This window comes from Xiphias gladius, chromosome 16 (assembly GCF_016859285.1).
Source record: "Xiphias gladius isolate SHS-SW01 ecotype Sanya breed wild chromosome 16, ASM1685928v1, whole genome shotgun sequence".
In the NCBI taxonomy this organism is placed as follows: domain Eukaryota; kingdom Metazoa; phylum Chordata; class Actinopteri; order Istiophoriformes; family Xiphiidae; genus Xiphias; species Xiphias gladius.
In genome coordinates, this window is record NC_053415.1 from 13,859,906 (window position 1) to 13,884,841 (window position 24,936).

Here is a 24,936-nt window from a genome sequence, read left to right on the forward strand (position 1 = left end):
CCTTTTTGAGGTATTATATAGCCTTACATGGTTTGATGATGAAATTTCAAATACAAGCCAAATGATCTAGTAGTGTGCAGTGCTTCCACACAAACTTATGAGGTACTATACATGACATAAACATTTTCCTGAGTTTTCAAATAGAGAACATCGAAAGAAAAAATGGTAGAATTTTACATTTATGCGAAACACTGTGAATTACTACTGTAACAATATTTTAACAGCAATTACATAGTAATTTATTGTTTAAATTTAAGTCACATTGTAAAATAATATTTGTTTTTTGTAATTTCATCTATAGTTGAGAGGCTAGTTAAGCAAAACCAAATTCACCTTAAATTGGCTAGAAAACAAATCACGTCATTCCAGCACAAAAGTCAGTGGCAATGTTATTATTATTAAATGATTTACACATACATAAAACCCATGTCAGGTAATGAAGTCCAACTGAAATTATGCCAATAAATTTATTTTACCTCAAATTAACCACAACTGTTCACAGAGAGCACAAAACGGACACAGCTGTAGAACACCGTTCAAATGGAAAAGAGAAAGCAAATTTTTTGTCTCATTTTAAAGCTTTTTTTTATATTAGCACGTCACTAATGAAGATTGTGAGGCAAAAAAAAAAAACAATAAAAAAAAAAAAACAGCACCACCTCAGGCACTTCATAGCAACTAAATCTCAAGATCAGCAGAATAGTATATATATATATATATATACACATATAATATATATATATATATATATATATATATATATATATATATGCGCATATACATATATATGTATGTATATACAAAAACAGGGGGCATCTTCCACAAGTGTCATTTGAGCTTTAGTGAGCACATGGCTTGAGCCATATAAAGCATTTAATTTAATAAATTGTTACCAATGTGTGATGTTCAGACTGTCATCTGTGTTTCAAGGACAATCCCTTTGCTGTTTACAATATGTTCATGTCCCCATTATTTATTTTTCCTGTTCACTGAAGGCAAAATACCTATTACTTAATTACTGGGTTCAAAGAAATTGTGTTGATGGGTCTCTTTCATTGATTACAACCAAACATTTTATTCCACTCAGTGTACATGTCAATTTCTTTTTGTGATATGCTGGGCTGGAATTTGCAAAACACATTGTCAAAGTCTTGGTAGGACACCGGTCGCATCTGACTAGGATGGATACTTGACAGGTCAGTACCAGGAATGCCATGCAGAAGACCTACTACAGCCTCTTGACACAGCTGAGCCACATCCAGTCCTGAAAAGCCCTCTGTCCTCTGAACCAGTAGTGACATCTCTTTGTCACTAAGACAGTAATTGTTCTGTGAGAGCAGTTGGCTGATTATCTGGTGTCGTGCTGTTCCATCAGGCAAGGGGATGAGCAGTCGCTTGGTAAAGTACCTCCGTAGGGACTCTGGGATCTCTTCAGGCTTATTGGTGGAGCAGACCACGAGGACATGGTCCTCAGTAGAGGTCAGAATACTGTCAAGCTGCATGAGGAGCTCAGCCTTGAGGCGATTCACTGGGCTCTCCTCACTGAGCTGGGCTGACAGCAGCAGGTCCACTTCGCTGATGAACACCACCGCTGGCTGGCGACACCGGGCCACCAGGAAAGAAGCCTGGATGATCTTATCCCCTTCCCCAAGCCACTTTGTCACCAGACCTGAGCTGCTGAGTCGCAAGAAGGCAGCTCCCAGTTGGCTGGCCATGCAGCGGGCCAGCAGTGCTCTACCAGTTCCCTGAGGTCCAAATAAAAGGAGGCTTCGAGGTAATGCGGCAAGTCCACTAAACATATCTGGCCTTAAAATGGGCCATAGTATCTCCTCTTTGATGGCTGCTTTGACCATATCCAGACCTGCGATGTCACTCCAGTCCACTGGAGGACCCTGCTGAAGGATTTCTGTGGTCACCATCTCCACCAGGTTGGAATCACTGTTCTTCAGTTGCTCCTCTGCAGCATGGATGGACGAGGTAGCCGTACCAATGTCAGGCCCTGTTAGTGAGTGAGAGACGTGCTGTCTGTGCTCTTCAGTTTGCTCACTCATGATCGGAGATCCAAACTTGCTGTAGGGCTCACCAGTTCTGAGATCACCCACAGAGCTTTTGGTTGATCCATAGGATGGAGGAGTTAGTGCTCTGCCAGAGTGCATGCTATATTTTCTTTGCTGATCAGAAGACAGTGGCTGTTTGGTTGGCTTAAATGCTAAAGACGAAGCCTCAGCATTTCTCTCAAAGCCATTGCCCCTGTTTGAGTCTGAGACGCTGCTGTCTGTTATTCTGTACATTGGGCTCTGTGAAGAGCGCTGTTGGTTATAGTTGAAATTACCATAGTTAGAGTCCAGATCTCCATGTCCACTCATGTAGAAAGCTTTTCGTTTTAATGAGTTGGATGTGCTGCCATTCAAAGGTGTTGGTGCAATTGGTGTGTGATTATGGGACTGGTAGGTGTAGCCAGGCAGTGTGGAAGGAGGGATTGGTGTAGGAGCTGCAATGCCGGATGGCAGATAAGCAGAAGGAGGGGGTGCTCCCCCAGGGCTATAACCAGGGCCAACAGCAGTCTGAGAGGGATACCCTGTTGGAGGATAATTGTAGTTGGGAAGGTTTGGAGACCCGGCGTTGTAGCTCGGCACTAGGGTAGGAGGAGGAGGTGGGGGTGGTGGTTGTAAGAGTGCAGCACTGTGCAAAGGAGACGGGTGTGGGGAAGGGAGGGCTGGAGTATTTTGGCCACTGTAGCTAGAATGTAGGTAGGAGCCGTTGTAGCTGGTAGTATATTCCTGAGAGGGGAGGCCCGAGTGGAGAGTAGTGGCTGTGTGGCTCCCACAGTTACTGCTGGAATAGCTAGGCTCAGACAAGCTGCTGGCCACCCCTGGGGAGCTGCCTATGCTAGCCGACACATCTGTAGGGGGTAGGGCAGCTGTCATTCCAGCTTTGCTCACAGATATAACATCTGGAGCACAGTTCATCGGGTAAATCCCCTCCTGCCAGGACTCATTCTCTGACTTTCGTCCATTCATGAGTCCAGTGGTGCTATCAGAGTAGGAACACAGCAGGGCTCTTTCATTTGGGCCCTCTAGGATCCCAGAGTACTTCTCTGCATATTTCTTTAACAGATTGGAGGCAGTCAGTGCAGAGATGTCATCGTTTGCCCACGCATACTGGTATGTTCGCTGCAAGTGCCCCCGGTAGGCCTCTACTTTGTGTGCTGGCGAGCGGGTAGTGGATGAGATGTCAAAGTGTTGTTCTGCCCATTGTGTGTGCTCTGGGGTCCACTGCATCTTTAGTCCTAGATATTCCGCATAAGGGAGAAACATGTCAAAGTAAGTATTAAATCATAGCTAATAATCATTCAAAATAATATCTGATATAATATAATATAATATAATATAATATAATATAATATAATATAATATAATATAATATAATATAATATAATATAATATAATATAATATAATATAATATAATATAATATAATATAATATAATATAATATAATATAATATAATATAATATTTTTTAAATGTTCTATAATAAATAGTATACAATTAAAACACTTTGAAAATGTTGTGAATGAATTGCTTGTTTTTTCTAATTGCTTAGGTGAAGAAAAGGTGGGAAATTACAAACAAAAAAAGCAAACAGATTCTGATATTCTATATCAGGAAAAAAAGTTTATCACATTTTCTTCCAGAAAATGTTTTAATATTTGCACCATAATGTTTAAATGTCACCCCTAAGACAAACAGACAATACTAACTCAACACACATCATGGTCAGTATAAGGATGTGGGATCTAACACCTAGTTAGCATGGTATAATCAACCCAACACAGAGCAGAATGACACAGACATTGTGGGTCAGTCTATAATCCAACTCTCATCTCAGGCATTCTGAGACGGTTTCAAATGTGCTTGGAGGAGAGCAGCAAAGCAATCTTCCTTGGCAGCGCTCTGTTGCTTTCATCACACAAACCCCTCAGCCCAGCATGAATTACATCCACATCCAGTCTGCCTACTGCTTCCTAGTCCACAGAGTGAAGGAGGAGAAAAAAACATGCTTCACTTGTCTTTTTCTCTGCAGCCTCTCTATACGGGCTTAAGGGTTTGAATGACATAAATAATCAAGTTAAATCCTAAAGTCAATCTGCAAATAAAAGTTTTTACACATGCTGTCATCTTTTACTGTGTTTGGGATTATCAGAGGATGTACTATACCCCCAAAGAAAGTAGACTATTGGAGAGATTATGGCTAAAAACAATCAGAGATAGTGTGCAGAGCCTCACACATCTTAAATCAACACTAATCTCACCAAGAGCTACAAGATGATATGAGAAAAGATGCATTTAACCAAACCTTCCTTGGCTTTTAAAATGGTCCTTGCCTTTGCTAAGCGGTCGCTGCACTGCTATACTTTATACTTCAGTAGGTTAAATCCATATCATAGGATTTAGGCAACAAACAGTGACTGTCCAGAGGCAGAGCAGATTCCCTTCTGACTCCCTCCCAGCTACTTGCCCACCCGCCTCGCTAGACACCAGGAGCTAATTAGCAGGATGATGCTGCACTAATTGTGTTAATTTACAAGATTTTAGTCAAAGAGATCTATGCTATGGCTCACATGGTTGTCAACTATCCAAGCTAATGATTAAGAAAAAAAGAGTGAGGCAAAAAAACCAGAGCAGACAAATATGGTTGCCATACTATGCTGGAACAGAAAGGTTCATCAACCTACAGAAAACAGAGTATTAAAAAAAAATCTGTCATAACACTACAATGAAAAGGATTACAAAATTTAAATTATATCTTTCATATAAATCAAAACCTTTTATTTGAAATGTGTAAGAACTAAAGAAAACGTCGCAGTTGACAGTCTTAAGAATACTAAAACTAAGTCTCACTGACTAATGCTCTACATTCCCAAGTATTAATCACCTACTATGATCTAGTTCTGCTGTTTTGTTAGGTGTGAAATGCAAAAGTAGAAGTTTTAAGTGGAAAATTATTTTTCTAGTAAAGCTTTAAACACACACCTATTGTCTTGTTTCCCTCTTATTATTACTCCATTAAATTATCTTTTTACAAACTGTCGAATATGACATTTTTTCCCACATTATTCCTGAGGAAACATGTATCTTCAAAACAAACAAAACTGTATTTGGGCAACAACAACTCACAGTGGATTGTCTGCAAAAAATCTCAGGCATTCACAGCATTTACTGACATCGCAGTGCAAGTATCACAATAATGGTTTTTGTAAAATCACTGAGTAGAGTTCATTAACACTGAGGCACATTTTCTCAATAACCAAATTACACACAGCTTTTTGAGTGAGATTCTTCTATTACTGTTAATCCTCTCTGAACAATGTGCCACTCTGGACAATCAAAGAAGTGCTACTTGCAAAGTGTACTTGAGATCTCTGAGCACCAGGTATTTTATAGAATGAAAACCATTCAAGACGATTATCTACATACAGCATGCTGCCAAAAACAGACTGAGAAACACTTTCACTTTCTACAGTATAAAGAATAATATAAAGAATAACTACAAGCATTTCTATGAAAACAGAACCTACACAGAGAAATGCAGGGACAATGATTTCTGAACCATGTTAAATAAACAAAAGAGCTGTTAAATACAGTAGCAGTAACATAATGAAATAGTTGGCACAATTTGTGTTGATATAGTGTAAAATGATTCAGTGCATCAACCAGATTTCTCTTAATAAATTATAAAGCACACTATTTTGAAAAAGAATCCAACTTGAAATACTTTGGTTTAAACAAAACTTGGGGAATGGATTTGTCTTTCTGTGAAATGGTACAATTACAGAGCACTCTATTAGTGGAATGCTTTCAGATAGCCCTGGGGCTCCAGCTCAAATTCCACTCATCAGCCACCAACAAATAAGGCTTTTGTTAGACTATCTTGTTTGTCCGTTCATAGATTTGAATAATCCTCTGTGGTAAATTTAAGATGATCATCATATAAGAAAATTATTATTTTTGTCCAAAATGCGTCAAATTTTTGGAGTCCATCTCACAGGATGACTCAGATCTGAATGATCCCCTGTTAAATGTGAGATTTATTTGAGAAAACATACATTTTTTAAAGCAAAAAATCTCTAGAATCATCACTGAGATTGAAAGAGATGTCCTAACAATTAGTGTTATATATTGTGTATTGTATACACATCTCACACTCACACACGAGCTATGGTGTTTAATTTCTGGTTCAGTGATCATCATCGATGAAACAGAGATGCTGACCTTTTTGGGAACTACTAATCTGGTAGCCTAGGCCGTTTTTAAGCAAACAAGAGTGTGCCTCCACTCTGTCCATCCAATTTCCCAGTGCGTAAATTGGACTGCCGCTTGCACAATTCTCTATTCATTACTGGGCTGCTGAAAGGAAGCACAGAGGTGGCAGAGCGGTTTTCTTTTCCTTTTTCTGTGTTTGTGCACGAGTGTATGTGTGTGCGTAAGAGAGAGAGAGAGAGGGACAGAGAGAGAGGGAGAAAGAGAGAGAGCAAAATACCTTCAAGCAGGATTCCCAAGCATATAGAGCTGGACTTTCCTTCCTCTTTTTTGGTTTGGGGGAGGGGAAGGTGGGAGGGTTGAGGGAGAGGAGGAGGGAAGTGAAAGCTGTCGTAATTGAAACGTGGCCTAATCAGTCTCATTACCATTTTTACCAATTTGCACCACCAAAGATGCCTATTAGGTAACTGTGTTTAATAAGCCACTCTTTAGAAAACTAACAGTAATGAGCTCTTTAAAGTCAGACTTGAGCGTGATTATGCACTGGAAGTGTTGTGCAGAGCCAAAGCAGACTGGTACATTTAGTCATGTACTATGTTATAATTAAGCTGCACAAACTCTGCACTTCACTCCACACAATAGTCCCAGCTGAGGCAGTAGACATGCTGAAAAGTATTTATAATTACTGATCATTACAACCCTGGGATTTTCATCGCCGGTCGTAAACATAATTATGGGAGCTTTTGCTTTTACTCTGCACACACAGACCACTCTACTTGACAAGCATGCAAATATTGCAGACAGACAGTAATTACGTTTATAAATAAAAACAAGCTCATATTCATATTCAAATTCACTGGACATATTCTAAGTAGGGGTGGAGCAAAACATTCTAATACAATGTGAAATGGTAATCGGTATGGCTACAGAGTCTCATTCATCTCGCATATCAAGTTAAGACTATTTAAACTCAATTTAGAGCTCCATGTGGCAGTAATTCCAATCTTTGGATGGCAGGGTGCCATTTAACCCCTCATTTAGAAAAGATATGCCTTCCCCAGTAACTGTCTTTTCCAGGGCTGCTGCCCATACATTTCACAGTCTGACCACCCATGGCAGCAAATTACTTCATGTCTCCACACTATCAAAGTCTGCCGATCCCATTGGATTCTGTACTAATCCGAATACAAAAGGTGGAAAATTACTGTACAAGCACACACTTACAGTATGTTTATTGTAGTTAACCTGCAAGTCAGGCAGACAACTTCCCATGACTCTTTGTAATTACAATAATGCAAAGTAAGTGGACAGTCCATTGTGACAGAGCTGTTCTCAGCTTTCTGAAAATCTACTCATAAACACCTTTAGCTGTAGTAGAACATTTCAGATGAAACTGAGTGAAAAAGAGTCTGTCACTGGTATTTGCTTGATCACATGCTGTGTATCTACCGTGTTTATGCCTACCTTCTATTACTGAAAACAAGCCTTACCTCAAACAACTTCAAATGACAACAAGTAAAACATTAATTAAAGATTATATTGATTAAAAATGACTCAGATTAGATAAAACTGTAAAAACATTAGATAAAATCTTAGATAAAATATGGTAAGCATCTTTTGACCAAAAGCTTAGATAATACATTTTAATGCAAAGGAGATAAGCATGTGGATGTTTTGATCTTTTTTTCCCCATTTAGTCAATTTATTAATATGAGTGTATTATCATAAAAATGTTATTTGCAATTGTGTGTGGAGAGTTGTGAAACTGTATCTCAATCTGTATGTGTGTACTTTGATTTGTGAATATGTACGAGCCTCTTTAAGTGTGTAGTGTGTATTGTATGATTTGTCTTAAAGAAACTGTAAATGTGTACACAAATCTTTAACTATGAATATGATTTGTGTAAAAGAAACTTGAAATATATGCACTCAAAAAAAGCCCTTCTATCATGAGTGAAAACTGTGAGTATTTAGCCTCAAGAGCTGGAAAACAGATAATTGTTCGTTTCCACCTTGTGTATGTCTCTCAATTGTCAAACTTTTTGCTATACTCCATGCCATGCCTGAGATCTGCAAATGTGTGTGGCAATCTGTCTGTAGAGCAGGGTTTACGTTGCCCTGAGCTCAGCCTCACGGGCTCATGCTGCCAGGCTGCATACCGCAAACCTCACATTGTGCCTTGGTAGCTAAACAGCCTTCATACCGACTGGCAGCGGAAGCACCTAATGTTTGCAATCATGACGTTGCTGAGCAGTAGCGGTTGTGGTTGAGGTTTTAATGCAGCAAAGCAGTCTCAACTGCTTGTTGTAAATACGTATTCATTAACTGTAGGCTGTAGGTTGTATAGCTTATTATGTACAGTGAAAGGTAAGCGCAGGTATTTTGACACATCTCGACAGGTACAGTATATGCGAAGAGTTTGATGCAGTCATTGAATACACTGAACACATGCCTGTTGTCACAATACTGTTTCTTGTCACGTACCGGAAAGGTGCTTCAGTGGAAGGCTATTATACATGGCTGGGTCATACTATCTGCCCAGATCCCACCCCTGTGTGCAAGCAGCCTCACCAACCAGTATGAGTTGCTAGTGCCCCTATGTCATCCCTCACTGGCTTCCAACCCACAAGCGCTGACCTTTGTGATCCTTAAAATTGTGTGACCAAAATTGAGGCTCCACTACTCCTGATCAACTTCACTAAGCCAGCATCCACATCGTAAGTTAAATTAAATTAAAGTAGTCATTAAACATCAAACCCTTCTCATACCCTGTTTTCATACATTTAATTAGAAATCCGTAACGTCACTAACCACTGTAATTTTCCTGTTTGCAACAAATATATTCTCACACATGTATAGTACACAGAGGCAAAAAACAAAAAGTAACAAAATAAAGAAAAAACATCACAAGACTAAAAAGAAGGAAATCATTTTCTTAAATGCAGATGATCATGAGAAATCATGATCAAGAAGAATTCTACCATAATAACTTTGCTAGTTTTTGATAAAATAAATAGTTGTTTGTTTTTACCACTATAGGGACAGCCCAACAATTGGTTTGCTTAGATAGTGTTAAAACCGTCCCCGTATTATCATATGGAAATGAGAAAGATGGTTTCTGCAGTTGTTTGGCAGGTCTACAATTGACTGCATGAAATCAGTTTGGCAGTTTAACTATATTGAAAAACTCGGGTTGGCTGGAATGGTCAAATTATTGCTTAAACCCACCAGCCTTCTCTATAGCTGCAACCATATTGTAGGCCATGCTGCCAGGATAGAGACTAACTGGCACATAGGCTTTACCTGTGAATAGAGGTATGAATCCTAATTGTATAATTCCTGTTTTATCTGCAGCTATAGTAAATGTACTCTTGCAGCTTAAGTCGTGTCTCGTGTTTTCGTCACACACAATATGGTGATTAAGAAAAAAAGTACAGAAAAGCCTGGTCTCCTAACAGTCAGTCTAAAAACTCCCTAAACTGCAGCACATTATTTTAACAGCAGCTGTAAGAGTTTGCAAAAGAATAAAACTGTTTGCTGGCACAGAGCAGTCAATGATTTGAATAATTCATCTGAAATGTAATGAGAAGATGTAAAAGTTCCCACTCAGAAATCTTTTCATAATTTTACTGTACAAATGCCCACTTTGGATTCTAAGTGAGTGTTAAAAAACTGTGTCTTTAAAAGAGGTAGAATAAAAGCTATGATTGTGTATTGTGTGAGAGTGTCAGTGTAAATGTTTTGGTATTCAGATTTTTTTTAAAAGTACTGGGGAGTGCACTCCAGCATTTAGGATGAAAAGCTGAGGTTGACATGTCCCTTCAATGTGATGAGCATGGGCACTGTAGTTTATTTTGAGTCAGCTCCACATGCTGCAAATAGAACACCAAATGTATAATAACTGGCAGCTGAAATACTCCTCACCAAATAAAAATTTAATCCTGTTTGAGAAACATTTTTTAAAAACTACAGTGCCTAATGGTTGCTTTAAAAAAATGTAATTAAATATTTGTGTCCTGTTTTTAGAGATTTACTTTTCATGGGATTTGTTGACAATGGGAAAACATATTTGCATGTGCGACTGCTTTTTTCTATGTATTCGAAAAGATAATAATACAAAGAGCACACACAAGACCATTTATGTGTTATTGTTACATGTGATCGGTAACATAATTGGACCCAGCAAATTCACAGGAAGACTATTTGTTGCACCTTCAATGTAACAGAATAAGCAGAATTGTGAAAAAGATATTTATAGTTTGCAGGGGATAAACATGACACCATATGTCATTTGCTAAACTCACTTACTGAACTACAGTGAGTCTTACTGAATATGCACAGATGCTGAAAACTTCAAATTTACAACATAATGTATTCTTTGCTGCATACCCTGGATATTCTCAAGTCCCATGGGTTTGTGGTCTGAGCTAATGATAAACTATATTGGCTAGAGGGGAACATGTATTTCTCATTTTTCCCTGTAATGCCGTAAATCGTGAGGTTGAGAGATTCTCTCAGCTGTCATTTCTCTGTCTCAGTGATGCTCATTAAACCATGACTCTTCAGGCCAAGGGGCCCCCGAGGCTACATCTTCCATTACTACCCTAAGTATAGCTAAATTCACACACATGCTAAACTAACAGCACTCCACACACAAGTAGAACTTGTACATTGAATAAAACTGAGACAATTATAGGAGACAGGCTTCATAGTGTTCTGTAGTGCATAATACTGATGAATACTCAAATGGCTTGTTAGTTAAAAGAACACAATTGTTGAACTCAAGCACTTGGTGAAACTTGTTTAACCATAGAGCACATGTACAGTAGAGGCAGTGGTTTTGCGAGCCTCTATGAACTTGGCTAGTCTGCCTCTCAAGGGATCACTTACACACTTCAAAAGAGAAAAGAGGCAGATTGTGACCTTGCTACATGAAGGCTCATTGACCAAAAGCTACTCACTAACATCTTCAATCCCCAAAGTCCTGTTACCCCAAGGAAAACTCCAATCAAAGAGGAAAATGCCAGTGGGAAAAAACACAAAGAGTAAAGTGAACATTTTGGCAGGATTTTCTGGATTTTCATCACATTTAGCACACCTTGACTTTAACTGTAATGGCACCAGGAACCAGTCATCTGATTTACAAACCAACATGCCAAGTCCCCATTGGAAATTAACAGATTATCTTGTTCACTGGTCCGATTCACAACTGTGATTACTTCACACTTCCAACCATGAGACTTTACAGCTGTGTTAACCTGGTAAAGATGGGAAGGAAATCACATTGTAAGGGAACATCATTGTTCACAGTCTGATTTTGAGACACAAATCAAAATGAAAATGAAAAACGACTTTTTTATTCTTTTTTTTTTTTGACAGCTAGCTACACAGTCTGTGGCTTTTACTTTAACATTTCACAGAAAGACTGATACTCTGCACTTTATGCACAAGAAAAATAAAGAGACATTTGTTCTTTCTACTAGTGCTAAATAGCTTTTTTCTATGATAGAAACATCACAAATAACACAACACTGCTAACTCGTCATTTCTGTATGATGACAGGTCTTACATTAAGTTCAACAGAAGAAAAATACAGGAAAAGCCTAATTTGTTTGAATTTGCCTAAAATCACCCCTTGCTTTTATACAGACATGAATGCAAATGTGCTTGCGGAGTTCAAAAGAGAAATTTGTTTTGCTTATACAAAGAAAGCCTAGGCCATCTGTTGTTCTCTTCATTGTTCCCTACACATTAAAGTGATTAAAAGTTTAAATTGAAGTCTAATTGAAAATACCCGAGTGAACAGAAAAAGGATGTTTGCCTGTGACTGCTGCTAGCTTTTCGCTGAAGCATTCTGGAGCATTCTGTGGTATCGACTGAAAGTCTCAAAGAAGGTCACTTCTCCAACACAGGCCAGACAAAAGGTGAAATGAGACAACTGAAGCAATCTTAGGTCAATATGAAATAGAAATCTCTCAGCTATACTGTAATAAAGTTACTGAAGTGAAGTAGTGAAGCCATAAAGGGGAACTTTTACAAGTATAGAGCTGTCTAGAAGATTGGTTCGCCCACTGGTACACGATGGTTTCTAAGAGCTAAGGTGGCATGGCCAGTACAGTACCATGGAGCTGAATTAAAGCATTTGCTTTTAAAAATAAGTTTGTTTTTACAAGGAATTTAATATTACTTATTTTTATGAATGTGACAGAAATACTGCTGTGAACAGGTGTGCAAAAAATTCAAATAAGTCTGAATCCTGATATGGTGTTACAGGAACCTTTGGTTCGAAGAAAACACCCGTCCATAGAACATGAGTTTGTGATGGGACTGAAGAAGATAACAAGGACACCAAAGTCATTTGCTAAACAGAAAACAAATATTGATTCCATGAAAAAAAAAAAAAAAACTCTGGGAACTCTTGTGCTGAGTGAGGCATTCGCTGTGAGAACTTTATGCTTTCAGCCTATCAGCATTCAGCGGTCTTTAATTATTTAGTAAATAGAAACAAGCACAAGTAGATTTATCTCCAAATATCTGATGAGCACAAGGTATCTTATCAAACCAACAACTTAGATCTGTAATGAAGTTTCAAAGCTGGTTCATAATCACAATTGTTGTTGTAATTTCTGTAAGAAGCTGTTGGCCAGAAGATGATCACCAAACCATCCCAAGAACCATCTTTGAGATTAAATTATTTTTCCTTTTTTTTTTTGATGTGTTTCATTGCAAAACAGTGAAGGCAGGAGAAAATGGTATGACTCATTTTAGCTCATTTTAGCTCTCTTCATTTTTTTAACATATATTTTGCTTGTTACAATAGCAGAATAATATTGAAATAAGGCTACATTTAAAAAAAAAAAAAGGCATTTCACATTTTCAAAATATTTCCATACTATAATTTATATCATTTTTATTGTTACTGTGTCTCTGTCTACATCCTGAAAATGCCAACTTAAGCTATAGAACGTTAGCCTGCTGTTGTACTGTAGCTCTTCAGTAAAACCCTGCAGTCCATGTTCTTCCTTTCAACAATGTACTGAAAAACCTGAAAACTTAAAAAACACAAAGTGAAACATGGTAACGTGGTTAACACAATAACACGGTCAGAAGATTAGTGTACTCTGTAACTCCCTAGCTTTACTAAATCAACTATTATAATATTGATCAAAAATAGGAATTGCTTTCAGTTGCTGCTGGTTCATACAAATGATTGTACACTAGAAGTACAAACCTAGTTATTATGAGCAAACAAAATACTACAAAATATCAATTACTTACAAACATTTCTCTTTTGTATGACTTTAACTGTTAACTTTAAGTGACTTCAGCAGTCTATCCATATGCTCGTTGTGGCCCAGCAACACTGTAATCTTCTCAGTCGTGTAATTCGCAGAAATGAATGAGAACTGTCAGTGTCTATTGAAAGCAACTGTAAACCACTGTGAGGCAGGTGGATGAGAGCATGGCGGCCTTCAAAGAGCTCAGTGCTTTGACAGAAATGAGGCAAGAAAGCAAGAATTACTGTGCCATGAAAATTATTCCAGAGCATTCCTTAATAGATTATGAAATGAAGGAAAGAAAAAAGGTTAATCTGTGGCACAAAGCAATTGTGAAAAATAATGAGATAATTAATAGAAATTGAGAGGTAGTCATTTCAGATATTTCTATATTCTCTTTGTTCAACTAACAACTTTCGGGTGTTATAAATCTATTTCTCAGGTAAGTTTGGAAGAAATGGATTTTTATCCAAAAAGCATAAATTACCCTTAACAGAATAAAAAGACACAAAACACTTCCCACCTTTTATTCTGTCCACCTCAATATGCAGTTCTGTATGCAGTTTAAAGCAATGATTGTTCTACATTGTGCTGCATTTGCATGTTCAGAGTCCAACCAATTAAAAGCTAATTAATTAGACACAATTCTATTAAGAAACAAATCCCACTCATCAATATACACAACCTAGGGTCACCCATTGCTCAAATGTGAATTGGCTCTTTGCACCACATGGACTAGAGAATAGCACAATAGCACTATTGGAGCTCACAATAAGCAGTTTGGCACGGATATATTCGATGGAGCATGAACTCATCAGTGCTGATAGATTTTACTTCCCTGGATGGAAAGCAGCACCAGGAGCCGTCACTTGAACATACAACTTTCTCTCAAATGGTCTCTATTAGGAAAGGGGCCTGGTGTTCGATATCACAACTAATGCTCACGTTACACAAATCTGCACTCATACTGTACTTCAACTCTAATGATCAAATACCCATCAACTGTTTAAGGCAGTTGATGATGCCACTGTACCACCTACATACTTGAATGACTGTTCACCTCTTCCTGTTATGGTAATCATGGTGAAACAAATGTCTGCTTCAAGCTATGTTGTCATTGCAGCATCTCACACAAAACAACAGCAAAAAAGTTGCAGGAAGAACAGGAAACTGAAAAAAGAGATTGTAAAAAAGAGAAAGGCAAAAGAAAAAAGAAACAAATTAGGGTTCTTCCGAGATTAGATTTAGTAAAATCTGCATCTGAAGTTATATTGTGTCTTTCAATATACAGTAAGTTTGCATTTAGCTCTTTCATTTGCCCGTATCGAGCTATTGACTCCTTGGAAGTCTTTACAAGTTATATCAGCCAGAATGAGCATGTACTACGAGATAATATTCCATTTTTGTGTGTGTTCTCGGTATGTTTTTATTGTTCGTTGAGTCATTTTCCCTGTCTTTTCTGTCTGCAAACCCCCTTTGCCTTTTTGCCAATACAGTGTGAAAACTGTAGCTACTAGAACAATTACAGTATTAAATTCCAATTCACTTTTTATAATATTCAAACTAGACAAATATTTGTTTATTAAATTGTCCTAATTTATAACTACCAATGGGAGTTGCACGCAAACTGGAATTTTAGGTTGTATCCTGTCATGGTGTCTTGAAATAATAGAGATTTTTAACTACTTTTTACGTTGATACAACAAAAGCGGGATGAGCCTATAAGTAGAGGTACTTCACAGTCTATGATTGCAAGCCTTGGATAAAATCCTTGAAAAAAGCTTTCTTGAGTCTTAACTGTACACTGGTTGAATGTCTATCCAGCTTTCCATCTATTACATTGAATGCTTAAAAGAGGAAAGTAGGCAAATAGCCTGCTGGCTGAAACATGCAATAAAAAACATCTACTCCACGGTTTTTGCCTCTCTTACAGGTTATGTGCATACTGTTAGCAAATCTGCCACTGGCTAGTGTGAGTTCCCTTGATGAATTGTGAACGGCCGAAAGTGAACAGTCTAAGTATACTGGTCCACTTTGTACAAGGCAATATGTAGAGCCTTGCTCATTTGGGTATGCATGAAATAACAATATCCTACTGGGAGCATTCTGAGTTTCAAACACATGGGGTCAACTACATGAGCAGATTCCACATGTGCAGCCCGTGGCCACTGAGGTCTGGAATCTACCTCCCTCCTGGCTGGGTGACGTTGCATGTTCTATTTCCAGACCGAAGGTTGAAGTGAGGCTGCAGGGAGTGTAACACTGACCCACATGACCTGTGGCCTAGAAAAGTTGCCTGAAGCTCTGCACACTAAAAACTCCTCACTCCTTTGCTACAAGCCTTTCAAAGGCAAACAAAACCTTTGCGCATAGCCTGTGTCCTTTCATGCCAAATGATTTGCATCCTTTTATTCACATCTTTGACTTGTTGTCAGTGTATTCTGTGCTTTTGTGGCGCCTGATGCTCACTCTCTGAAATCTCAAGTGGGAAGAAAGAGAGGACGTCGAACAGGCAAAACTGCTTTACTTTCAGGCTCAGTGTCTACAGGCCACATGTCTCCAGTCATCTGTCACTAGTTTACATACATACTATGACACTTCCTCTCTCTGTGGGAACCCGTTGTCACTACTTGCCCGCCAGCAGAAGCTGACTGGGTGCTAGATGGGTCTCCCTCAGGTACCTCTAGGGAGCCGCATTAGGCCTATTGACAGACTGACAGGAGCATACAGACACACAGAGGCAGGATCAGACACACACATGCACACACATACAGTCCATCCTTTGCAAAAGCACTCCCTCCTCCTACAGTACGCCAGCTCACATGCTCCCAAGGCATGGCACACTTTGCATAAAGCAGTGACTTTGTTCTACATCAATTTTTTCAGACACAAAATTATTTTTCACCCCTCTAGCCTCTCCATGCTACATGGAAGTTTTGAAATGAATAATGGAAACAACAGAGCCGAAGACTCATGGGATCCATTTAAAGATGTGGGAGAGGCGATGCAGTCAGGGTTTGGACTACAGAAACATCATGCTCCAAGTAAATGAATCCACTATTGTTCTACACTGTATAGAAAGACTGCTATAAACCAGGTGCAAGCCTATTAATGCCAACAATGACACGTTAACACATTTTCCTTTAAATCAGGAAAATATAACAATGATCTGAGAAAGAAATGATCTGTAGGCAAACTGAGTTGGACACAGTGCAAACACTGCAAACACCCAGCTAAAAAGGGTGAAACTCTTGGTACTACGCAGATGTAATACTGCTGTAGATTGCACACTGGAGTCATACCTTTCTAAACAGAACATCAATTTTTGTTTATTGCAAACTTCATTTGGTATTTCCACCTTGCCTCCCCAGATACTTAAGAGTGGAAGTAAGTGAGCGAGCGTGGGGCAGTCCACTGTAACAGCTATTTTAGACCGCGCAAAGTCAACACAACTCCCTACAGCGAAGTCCTGATAATGAACAAAAAAAAGATGTGTCAGGCCTCATAAAGATCTGTGATGATGCTGAACTCTTGAGTGCTCATTTTTTGCACTTATTTTTTCTGATTTAAATTAATCTAATTCCATGTAGACTCTAAGAAGGATTGTCAAATAGGCCACCTGCTAGGCAAGACTTTCAGTGACTATTCACTTACGCCATGCAAGTTAGACTCAGGTTATTTTGAAAAAGAGAAAAGGCTTTATAAAATCAAAGGATTTACATGTTTTTTTCTATCAGTCATCAAAACACCAACCTTTTCTTATCTTTTCATATTTAATTATTTCAGCACACAGCAAATGTTGAGAGCATCTAATCAGTCAGAGGTCCACCTCCATTCCTAACACCCACCTTGAAGCAAACAAAGGCTACTTGTGGTTTATGCAGCTTTCTAACACAACAATGAAAAGCAATACATAACATTACTGGCCATCCCCAAATATCTAGTCGTCCTGCCTCACTTCTGCACAGGCTGCTGTGGTCATGTCATAGTGTCACTGCAGACACCCACTGCCTTTGCCGCAGCCTGACACCTTGAACCTCCATGGCAGCGTGTACTCACCCCCTCTATCCCCCCTTCCCTTCCCTCTGCTCATTCTCATCTCCCTCCTCTCCACACCATCAGGCAGACCTCAACCCATCCTCTCCCGTCCTGGCACTCAAGGCTTCCTCCACCAGTACCTGGCACAATGCCAACCTGTCAGCCGTGGAGAGCAAATGAATCGCTGAGAACTCTGTGAAAACCACTGATATCTCACATCTCGTCTGATCATCATTTTAGCTAATTGTCTAAAATATCAATTTGAGGCAATTAGCATGGGATGTGATAAGTGGGAGGATGGAAAACAGTCAAAAGATGAACTTTTATATTCAAAGCAAATCCATGCATGCTCTTGAATATGAATATCAAAGTTAATTCAAGCATGTATTTCAATACATGAATTATAAAACTGTTGTATTGTCATTGCTATAATGACAAAATAAAATGGTTGTGATAAACTGTTATTAGGTGAAACAACGTATTCAAAATTATAATTTTTTTTTTTTTTTTACAGTTAGATATTTGATCTGTTATTAAATTTAAAATAAGCTACATTTTTGTATCACAGCAGTGGGATCACAGTCCTTTTTCGTTTTATTTCATTTAAGGGGTTATATTGATTAAGACAGGTCAGCATCAAGACAAATTTGAGGATTTGCATAAAACAGTAGGCATTTCAAACATGTCCTATTTAGAATAACCTGTAATGAAAAAGACAAATGTGTTGTGATGAAAAAGTACTTCAGGGTTCTCTAGTTGCATGGGTTTTCAGTCTAGCTAGAATGGCGGCCTCGATTACCAGATTAGTCAGACACTCTTTTGTGAGAACACAAGAGGAATTTCAATACAGCAAATGCAGTTTTCTCTTATCCCCTTGTGAAAGGCTTGCTGCTCTCTCACAATACGAAACTCACCAACAGCACGCAATAATAAAAAACACCTTGGAAGAAGGACAGGAAAAAAAACACCTGTCTTCACCAAGGTTATTCAATGATAAGCAACAGCACTCAGGCACACAATGACAGCTCAAAGTGCCAGCTATTTTCAAAAGTCATGGAATTGTAGATTTTGTTAAACATAGTCCTTGAGCCTTAGATATTCGCTGGCTGAGAGTAACAGTAAATAATCTGACCGAAGACATAATTTAAATATATGGAAGCAGATTCAGTCATGAGAATGTAATGTTGTATGATTTCTTGTGGATGAAGAACATGTTCATGCTGTCGTCTAGAGCTGTCTACTGCCACTCCTTTCAGATCTTGTTCATAAAGCAACCTACCGAATATATTCTCAGCCACAAAATACTGCATTGTAAATCATTTCAAGGGGATGTAAAGAAGGCTACATTAACAAGACAAGAACTGGATTTTTTTGGTTTTTTTTGGTTTTGGATTTTTTTGCAAGATACTGCAAGTCTTCAACTTCAACAGCCAGGCAACACCCTGGGCATAGCCTATCTTTAGTGAACTAAAGATAGGAAAACCTCTAATCTTTTTGGCCACTAAAAAAAAAAAAAAAAGAATTTGGCATGTCTAATTAAAATGTAAACAGTGTAATGAGGACATCAGTGACTTAGGCAAACATCTCTTTGGCTGCCACTGGGGGTATGATAATTGCAGAGGCAAATCTATGAATGCACATGAATCTCCTACAAGTCCAGATTAAAAGCCTTAGTGCTAAACCTAGTTTAGTACACCTGGGGATTGTCTATTCTAGCCAATCCCCAACAGGCTCGGAGCTGCCTTGTCTCCTTATGAGTGCAGAGACACTTCATGTGAAGGAGATGAAACAAAGCCTCTGTTTCAATGTGTTGGAAATGAGGAGAAAGGGGAGTTTAAGGCAACAAATGCTATATTCTATATAAATAATGTGCCTGGCACATATGGCCTGAATACACCAGCCCTACAAAATGACTTATGACAGTGTTTCTATTATGATCTGTCATTTAGTGACCCCTAAGTTCTGTAAGCACATTGTGCATTATGGTATGGATCATAATAACATCATAGCATGTATATGGGAAGGATTAGTTCCCTTTTAAAAAGAAAGAAAAAAAGTATTGAAAAGAGAACAAGGAATTGTGTCCTCCCTCAAACTGGTTCTGGAAAAAGCACAAAGAAAAACAGACAGGCAGACCTGCATGCACACAAAACTACACACACACACACACACACATACAATATGTGTAAACACACAATCACAAGATATGTCTGCATACAATCCTTAAAAATTAAAAAAATATATGCTACGACAAAACTAAAGAAATCTAAAGAGTGATTTCAATTGCAGGCTGCGGTGAAACAGTAAGACTCTAAATGTCTGCCTAGTTCCTAAATATACAGCCTCTGTTGCTTTATTCACTAGAATCTCTTCAACTAAATTAAACTGTAAGTATTTGTCTGAATTAGAGGAAAAAAATAACATGACGGGCCTGTAGCTAGGAGACATATGAAGGGTAAGCGCAAGCAGCCAATGGTAGGCACATGCATTTTAGAAAATGTCTATGCCATATGCTGTCACTCAGAGGAAAAAAAAAACAAGTCTGAGCAGACAGTCGCTGTGTCTAAATGAGATGGTAGGAAGAGGAGGAGGAGGGGAGAGAAAGGGAGGATGTCAAGGATTCACGGTCCTTCATCTTTGCAGTAGAGCAAACACGTCCCTCAGTATAGCAACAGACAGCTGCCTCCACTTTCTAATGCAGTCCAACTTAGATCACTGCAAGAATTGTCAGTGTAGAGAGAAACACACAAAGATAACATAGTGAGCTGCCATGAGGGAAACGACAGAGATGTGGATACAAGAGAGGGAGACGGACAGAGGAAAGAGAGAAAGAAAGGGGAGAGAGAGGGAGGAAGACGTTGAATACTTAGAGGAAAGACTTTTTGTCCCTTTTGCTCGAGTCTAACTCCACTGGGGACTCCCTCACTTTTTATATGAAAAACAGGAAAGACTCCACTTAACATATTTGCTTAAAGATGACAACCCTGCACTGATCTTGAACAATATAGTCAGGCTGAATGGGATTTCTTGTAGTTACCGACAAATAGATCCTTCTGTAAAGATGAACATTTCATCAATTTCCAACAGCCCTGCAGACATCCCAGGGGGTGTTTACAGAGTCAGCTCGAGGTATCCAGGAGCTGGCCTTAATACTCATCATTAGTGGACGTGAATAAAGTGTCAGTCCTGCCGTTCACCACTTCCCCTACATTAATGGTTTAAATCATGCTGTCAATTTTGGCGATCACTGACAGTGTTACACACTTCAGATTATGGACAGAACATTTAGAGCAGCTGAATTACTTCACACAGACACATGACACTAATGAGTCAAGGATTAGCTATGCTTTTGTGTTCCTGCTTTAGTAACCTAACAATGAACCAGGAATATACTGTGTGTTATAACAGGAAATCTAATTTGATTTGTGCGGTGCACTTAGTACACACAAAATAAATATGAGCTTCTAAAGCAGCATTTTCCAAGAAGGAATAAAAAGATTTAGAATATATTCAAAATTACTTTGGAAAATATGATTTTTTTTCTTTCCTTCTGACTACATAAAACAGGGAAAGTGCACTGACTGCACCGTGGAAAGGAAAACCTTTGCTTTGGCCACCATCTGCAAGCGATTCCTTTGTCAATATAACATGACTACATATCTATATCCTTCTGTCACTGTGAAATAAGTGGATGCAATTTAGTTTACTTCACACAACTACTTGTTATTATTTACAGTCACTCTTAGTGTGAACATGTGTATCATTCTGTGAAGAGGGTGATGAAAACAGGAGGGTCAGCATATGTCATCGAATCCGGCTCAGAGATTCATGTCAAGCAACAGCTTAGATTGCTATCATAAGTGTTATCCTATCACAATTAAACAGAGCTGTCAGCTTCTTTACTTGCACACCAGAGGTGTCTGGGGTTAAGTAAGGTCCTGCAAGAACCACCTAACACACTGCAGGAGCTCAGACATGGAACCATTCCAAGGCTTGAACTGATAAATATCCTCAGGTAGTACTTGATAATTAGGATACTTAAGATTAAATCTCTGAGCGAATGGTTTGGTAATTGCAAGAAGATTTTGTTTTCTGTGTAGATGCATTGTAATATATCAAGATACACCTACTCTTCCGCTGTACATTCAAACCCCATTTTCCACTAAAATTAGGCGTGAACATACGGCAACGTGAAAATACATGCAAATACAAGTTTGCATTTGATTTATAGAGTTCCAAATATGAAAGGGTACATTTAAAAAGATTGTATAGGGTATTTAAGATTAAGTGTGTATGCAAGCTCTAAATACAGATTTAAACATATTTTATGAAATAAACAATTTGCCATCCTACTCAAGGTCCATATCTAAGCAGCTCAAATCAAAATTTTTTGGTCATAAAAATACCCACCACACATGCACGGTGGGGTCTAAATATAAAAATATAAACATAAAAATCTAACCAACAAATTTAATATCCACTCTACAAAAACACTTTACAACCACACACTCAAACATAATGAATGTGGTAATAATGTACATTTTTTTCTACTGAGTGACAGATGCTGCAATGCTGTTATTTTTGAAGAGGAATAAAAACATACTTCAGCTCACTGCTGATGATGTTAATTTCCTCTCAAAGCAAAACATGCAAATGAAATGTGTGAACACAATTAAGTAAATTGTTCTATGGAGGTGGAAAAGGTTCACTTAGGAGAAAGTGTTTGCAAAAGAGAAACAGCACACAACTTTTCACTTCTCCTGACTCTGTGTCCATGCTCAGATCCATTTACTGGCTTGTCACAAACCATTTGCATTGGAACATAAATAACAGCTATTTCTGACGCTGCCTTTGAATTCATTTGATCACAAATGAGTTCAAACTTTCGACAGTGAATTGTTAAAAGCACATGGTAACTTTCTAAATTAAACTTAAAACAAGCCCACACTTGTGTGTTTTCCTAATAGTCATTATAATTTTTTTTTTTTGGGGGGGTAATTTTTTTTTTTTTTAAACTTATATACAAGTGATCCTGAGTCACAGCTATGTAATGAATTCTAAAATAAATGACATTTTTAAAGCTGTCATGAGAATATCTTCTATAAATTCTTTTAAGGGTAACTATTAATTTTTGGGTGAAATTATTACAAAAGAGCAGATTCAACAAAAAAAACAAAAAAAGGATTTAAGTGAGTTGAATATTTAATCTCTTAATGAAAATCTGCAACCCCTCTGGATAAATTCACATCCATTGTCTATTAGAGATAATAATCATATTGCAAAGTTATGCATGCAAAAATATGAAAGCAGTGCAATGAAAAAGAGAAAGATAAACTGCATATAAAGAATGTCAGTAAGAAACCCAACCAAATTAAAATGGGGGCAAATTATTTTACCATCACAAGGTACTTTGAACCTAAATGATAATGCCATTAGTATGAAATTACACATAATGTGCCCTTATCTCTGGGCTATGGTCATTAAATTGTTATAACCTGAATTAAATCAACTTTTGAAGATGAAGCATGCATGCACACAAAAAAAATACATTACTGCAATAACAGCCTCTTTTCAAATATGACAAAATATGAAATAATAATTACAATATAATAATAGTAAAGATAATTACAAAATTAACATACCATAAATACTGGTGCTAGTGATCATGTCTTCAAGCCTAAAAACAAGAAGAGAGGGAAAACAGCAGAATCGGAATTTTCACGAGGAGGAATTCCAAAGGTTGCTTCTCATTACAGGCACTTTTTCCTCAGCTATCGGGTTTCACAACTTTAAAAACGCACGGTCCCTTGTTCTTTCCTCAGATCTCCATTCAGGTCGTGTTATTGAGAACAACACACACCAGGAACACGGAACATGGAAGTAAGAGAAGATTTAAAAAAAAAAAAAAAAAAAAAAAAAAAAAAAGACCTTGGACGGAGACGCGAGAGCCACACAGGCACGGCTGGAGCCTGTCACTTCTTGCGCGAGTTGAAACAAGAGAATAGGAAGCATGTGAGAGACTAGATGACATAAAACACACATTCTTCATGCCGCCCATTAGAGGAAGAGGCTAAGCCAGCGTGATGCCCCCCTCCCTTTACTTTTAAAATAGATTACTTGCCAGCAGTTGTCCCACTAAGAGCGCAATGACAACCCATCCATTAGCCTCCCTCCTACGGTTATCGCGGCAAGTCTTATTCAGGCTGACATGCAAAAACTTCTCGTTGCGGGAAAGTTATTTGCGAGACTGGCTCCGGCCGTGTGTGTAACCACCTCCTCGAACCGCGGATGGTGAAACATGAATTGCCATGTCCCGTCTAATCCCGAAACGACCGAGTTACTATTTGGTCGGTTCTTAACCGATGACAAGCCGCTTGGCTTCGGAAAACGCAGGGCGACCGGCCACGGTGACTGCGCTGCGGTTCTGTGACGCGCGACACGGGCTGCCAGCGAGCGCGTTTGCGCGTGCAGAGCTGCCCCGTTTCTCTTTTTAATCTGTTAACATCACTGGTAGAGAGGATGCGACTCACCTGCGTGGGTGCCAGGGCGGCGTCAGGTTTTACAGTACCATCGATCCGGTGAGCGCGCAGATGAAGGGCTCGCTGGGGTTAAGCGCGGCTGCTCGCGATTTGAAACCATTCCAAGTTAGTGAGGGGAAGACTGACCACAGCCTCTGCCATGTTGGAATTCCAAACCCTGGACAGCTGCTCTGCTGACTGAAGGCAGCACGCTCCACACTGCGCATGTTCTCTGCGGCGGGAGCCAAATTCAAAGAGAGTCGACCTTAATGAGCAGCAGTTCACAAGTAGCCTATCGTGACATTACGCCAGAGGCAGTTTGATGTATTAACAATCTAATTGTACTGTCTGCAGGCGCTACTGGAAACTGCCTTCTTCTGCCCTTTACCGGTGTATGTCTGTAGTGTCTGGCACGTTCTGAGGCGCGTTATGCGCATTTTTCATTATATCACAGTCTGCACATCTCTCCATTGTACATTCACCTGTAAACATGATGTGTTGTTAGATAGATGTAAACAGGTTTCAAATACATTGCTAAACACTGTTGGACAGATTTGTCACTAAGGATCACCTCAATATGGATCTACAGTACTGGAATCTTTTTTGGAATATTTGGAATCAGTAATCCTGGACTAATCTTCACTAACCTGCCTGTATATTTTTCCGAGCTGATTTCACTACAGGGGTCATTAGAGTAGCACGTTTGTCTGAGGTAATACAATTTATTACATCAATAGTTTCATATACTGTACTCAAATGTGTTTATTTGCTTTCTTGCTGAGAGTTCACATCCACTGGGAACCTCACAGGAAGTCACTGCACCCGGCCAAGAAATAGTCCCTC

General features: G+C 38.7%; 1 protein-coding gene across 2 annotated transcripts; it reads right to left on the reverse strand.

The window, feature by feature from the left end:
* Positions 1-816: 816 nt before the first annotated feature.
* fign (fidgetin) lies at positions 817-24,175 on the reverse strand. 2 transcript variants are annotated; one of them, XM_040148800.1, is made up of 3 exons: positions 24,106-24,175; positions 23,218-23,252; positions 817-3,289 (listed from the first exon to the last, which is right to left on the reverse strand). In XM_040148800.1, the coding sequence occupies exons 2-3, from the start codon at positions 23,240-23,242 to the stop codon at positions 1,053-1,055; spliced, it is 2,262 nt and encodes a 753-aa protein (XP_040004734.1). In that variant the 5' UTR covers positions 23,243-23,252; positions 24,106-24,175; the 3' UTR covers positions 817-1,052. The 2 variants fall into 2 exon arrangements, with proteins under 2 accessions (XP_040004734.1, XP_040004735.1); XM_040148801.1 differs by lacking the exon at positions 24,106-24,175 and having other exon boundaries at positions 23,218-23,275.
* Positions 24,176-24,936: the final 761 nt, after the last annotated feature.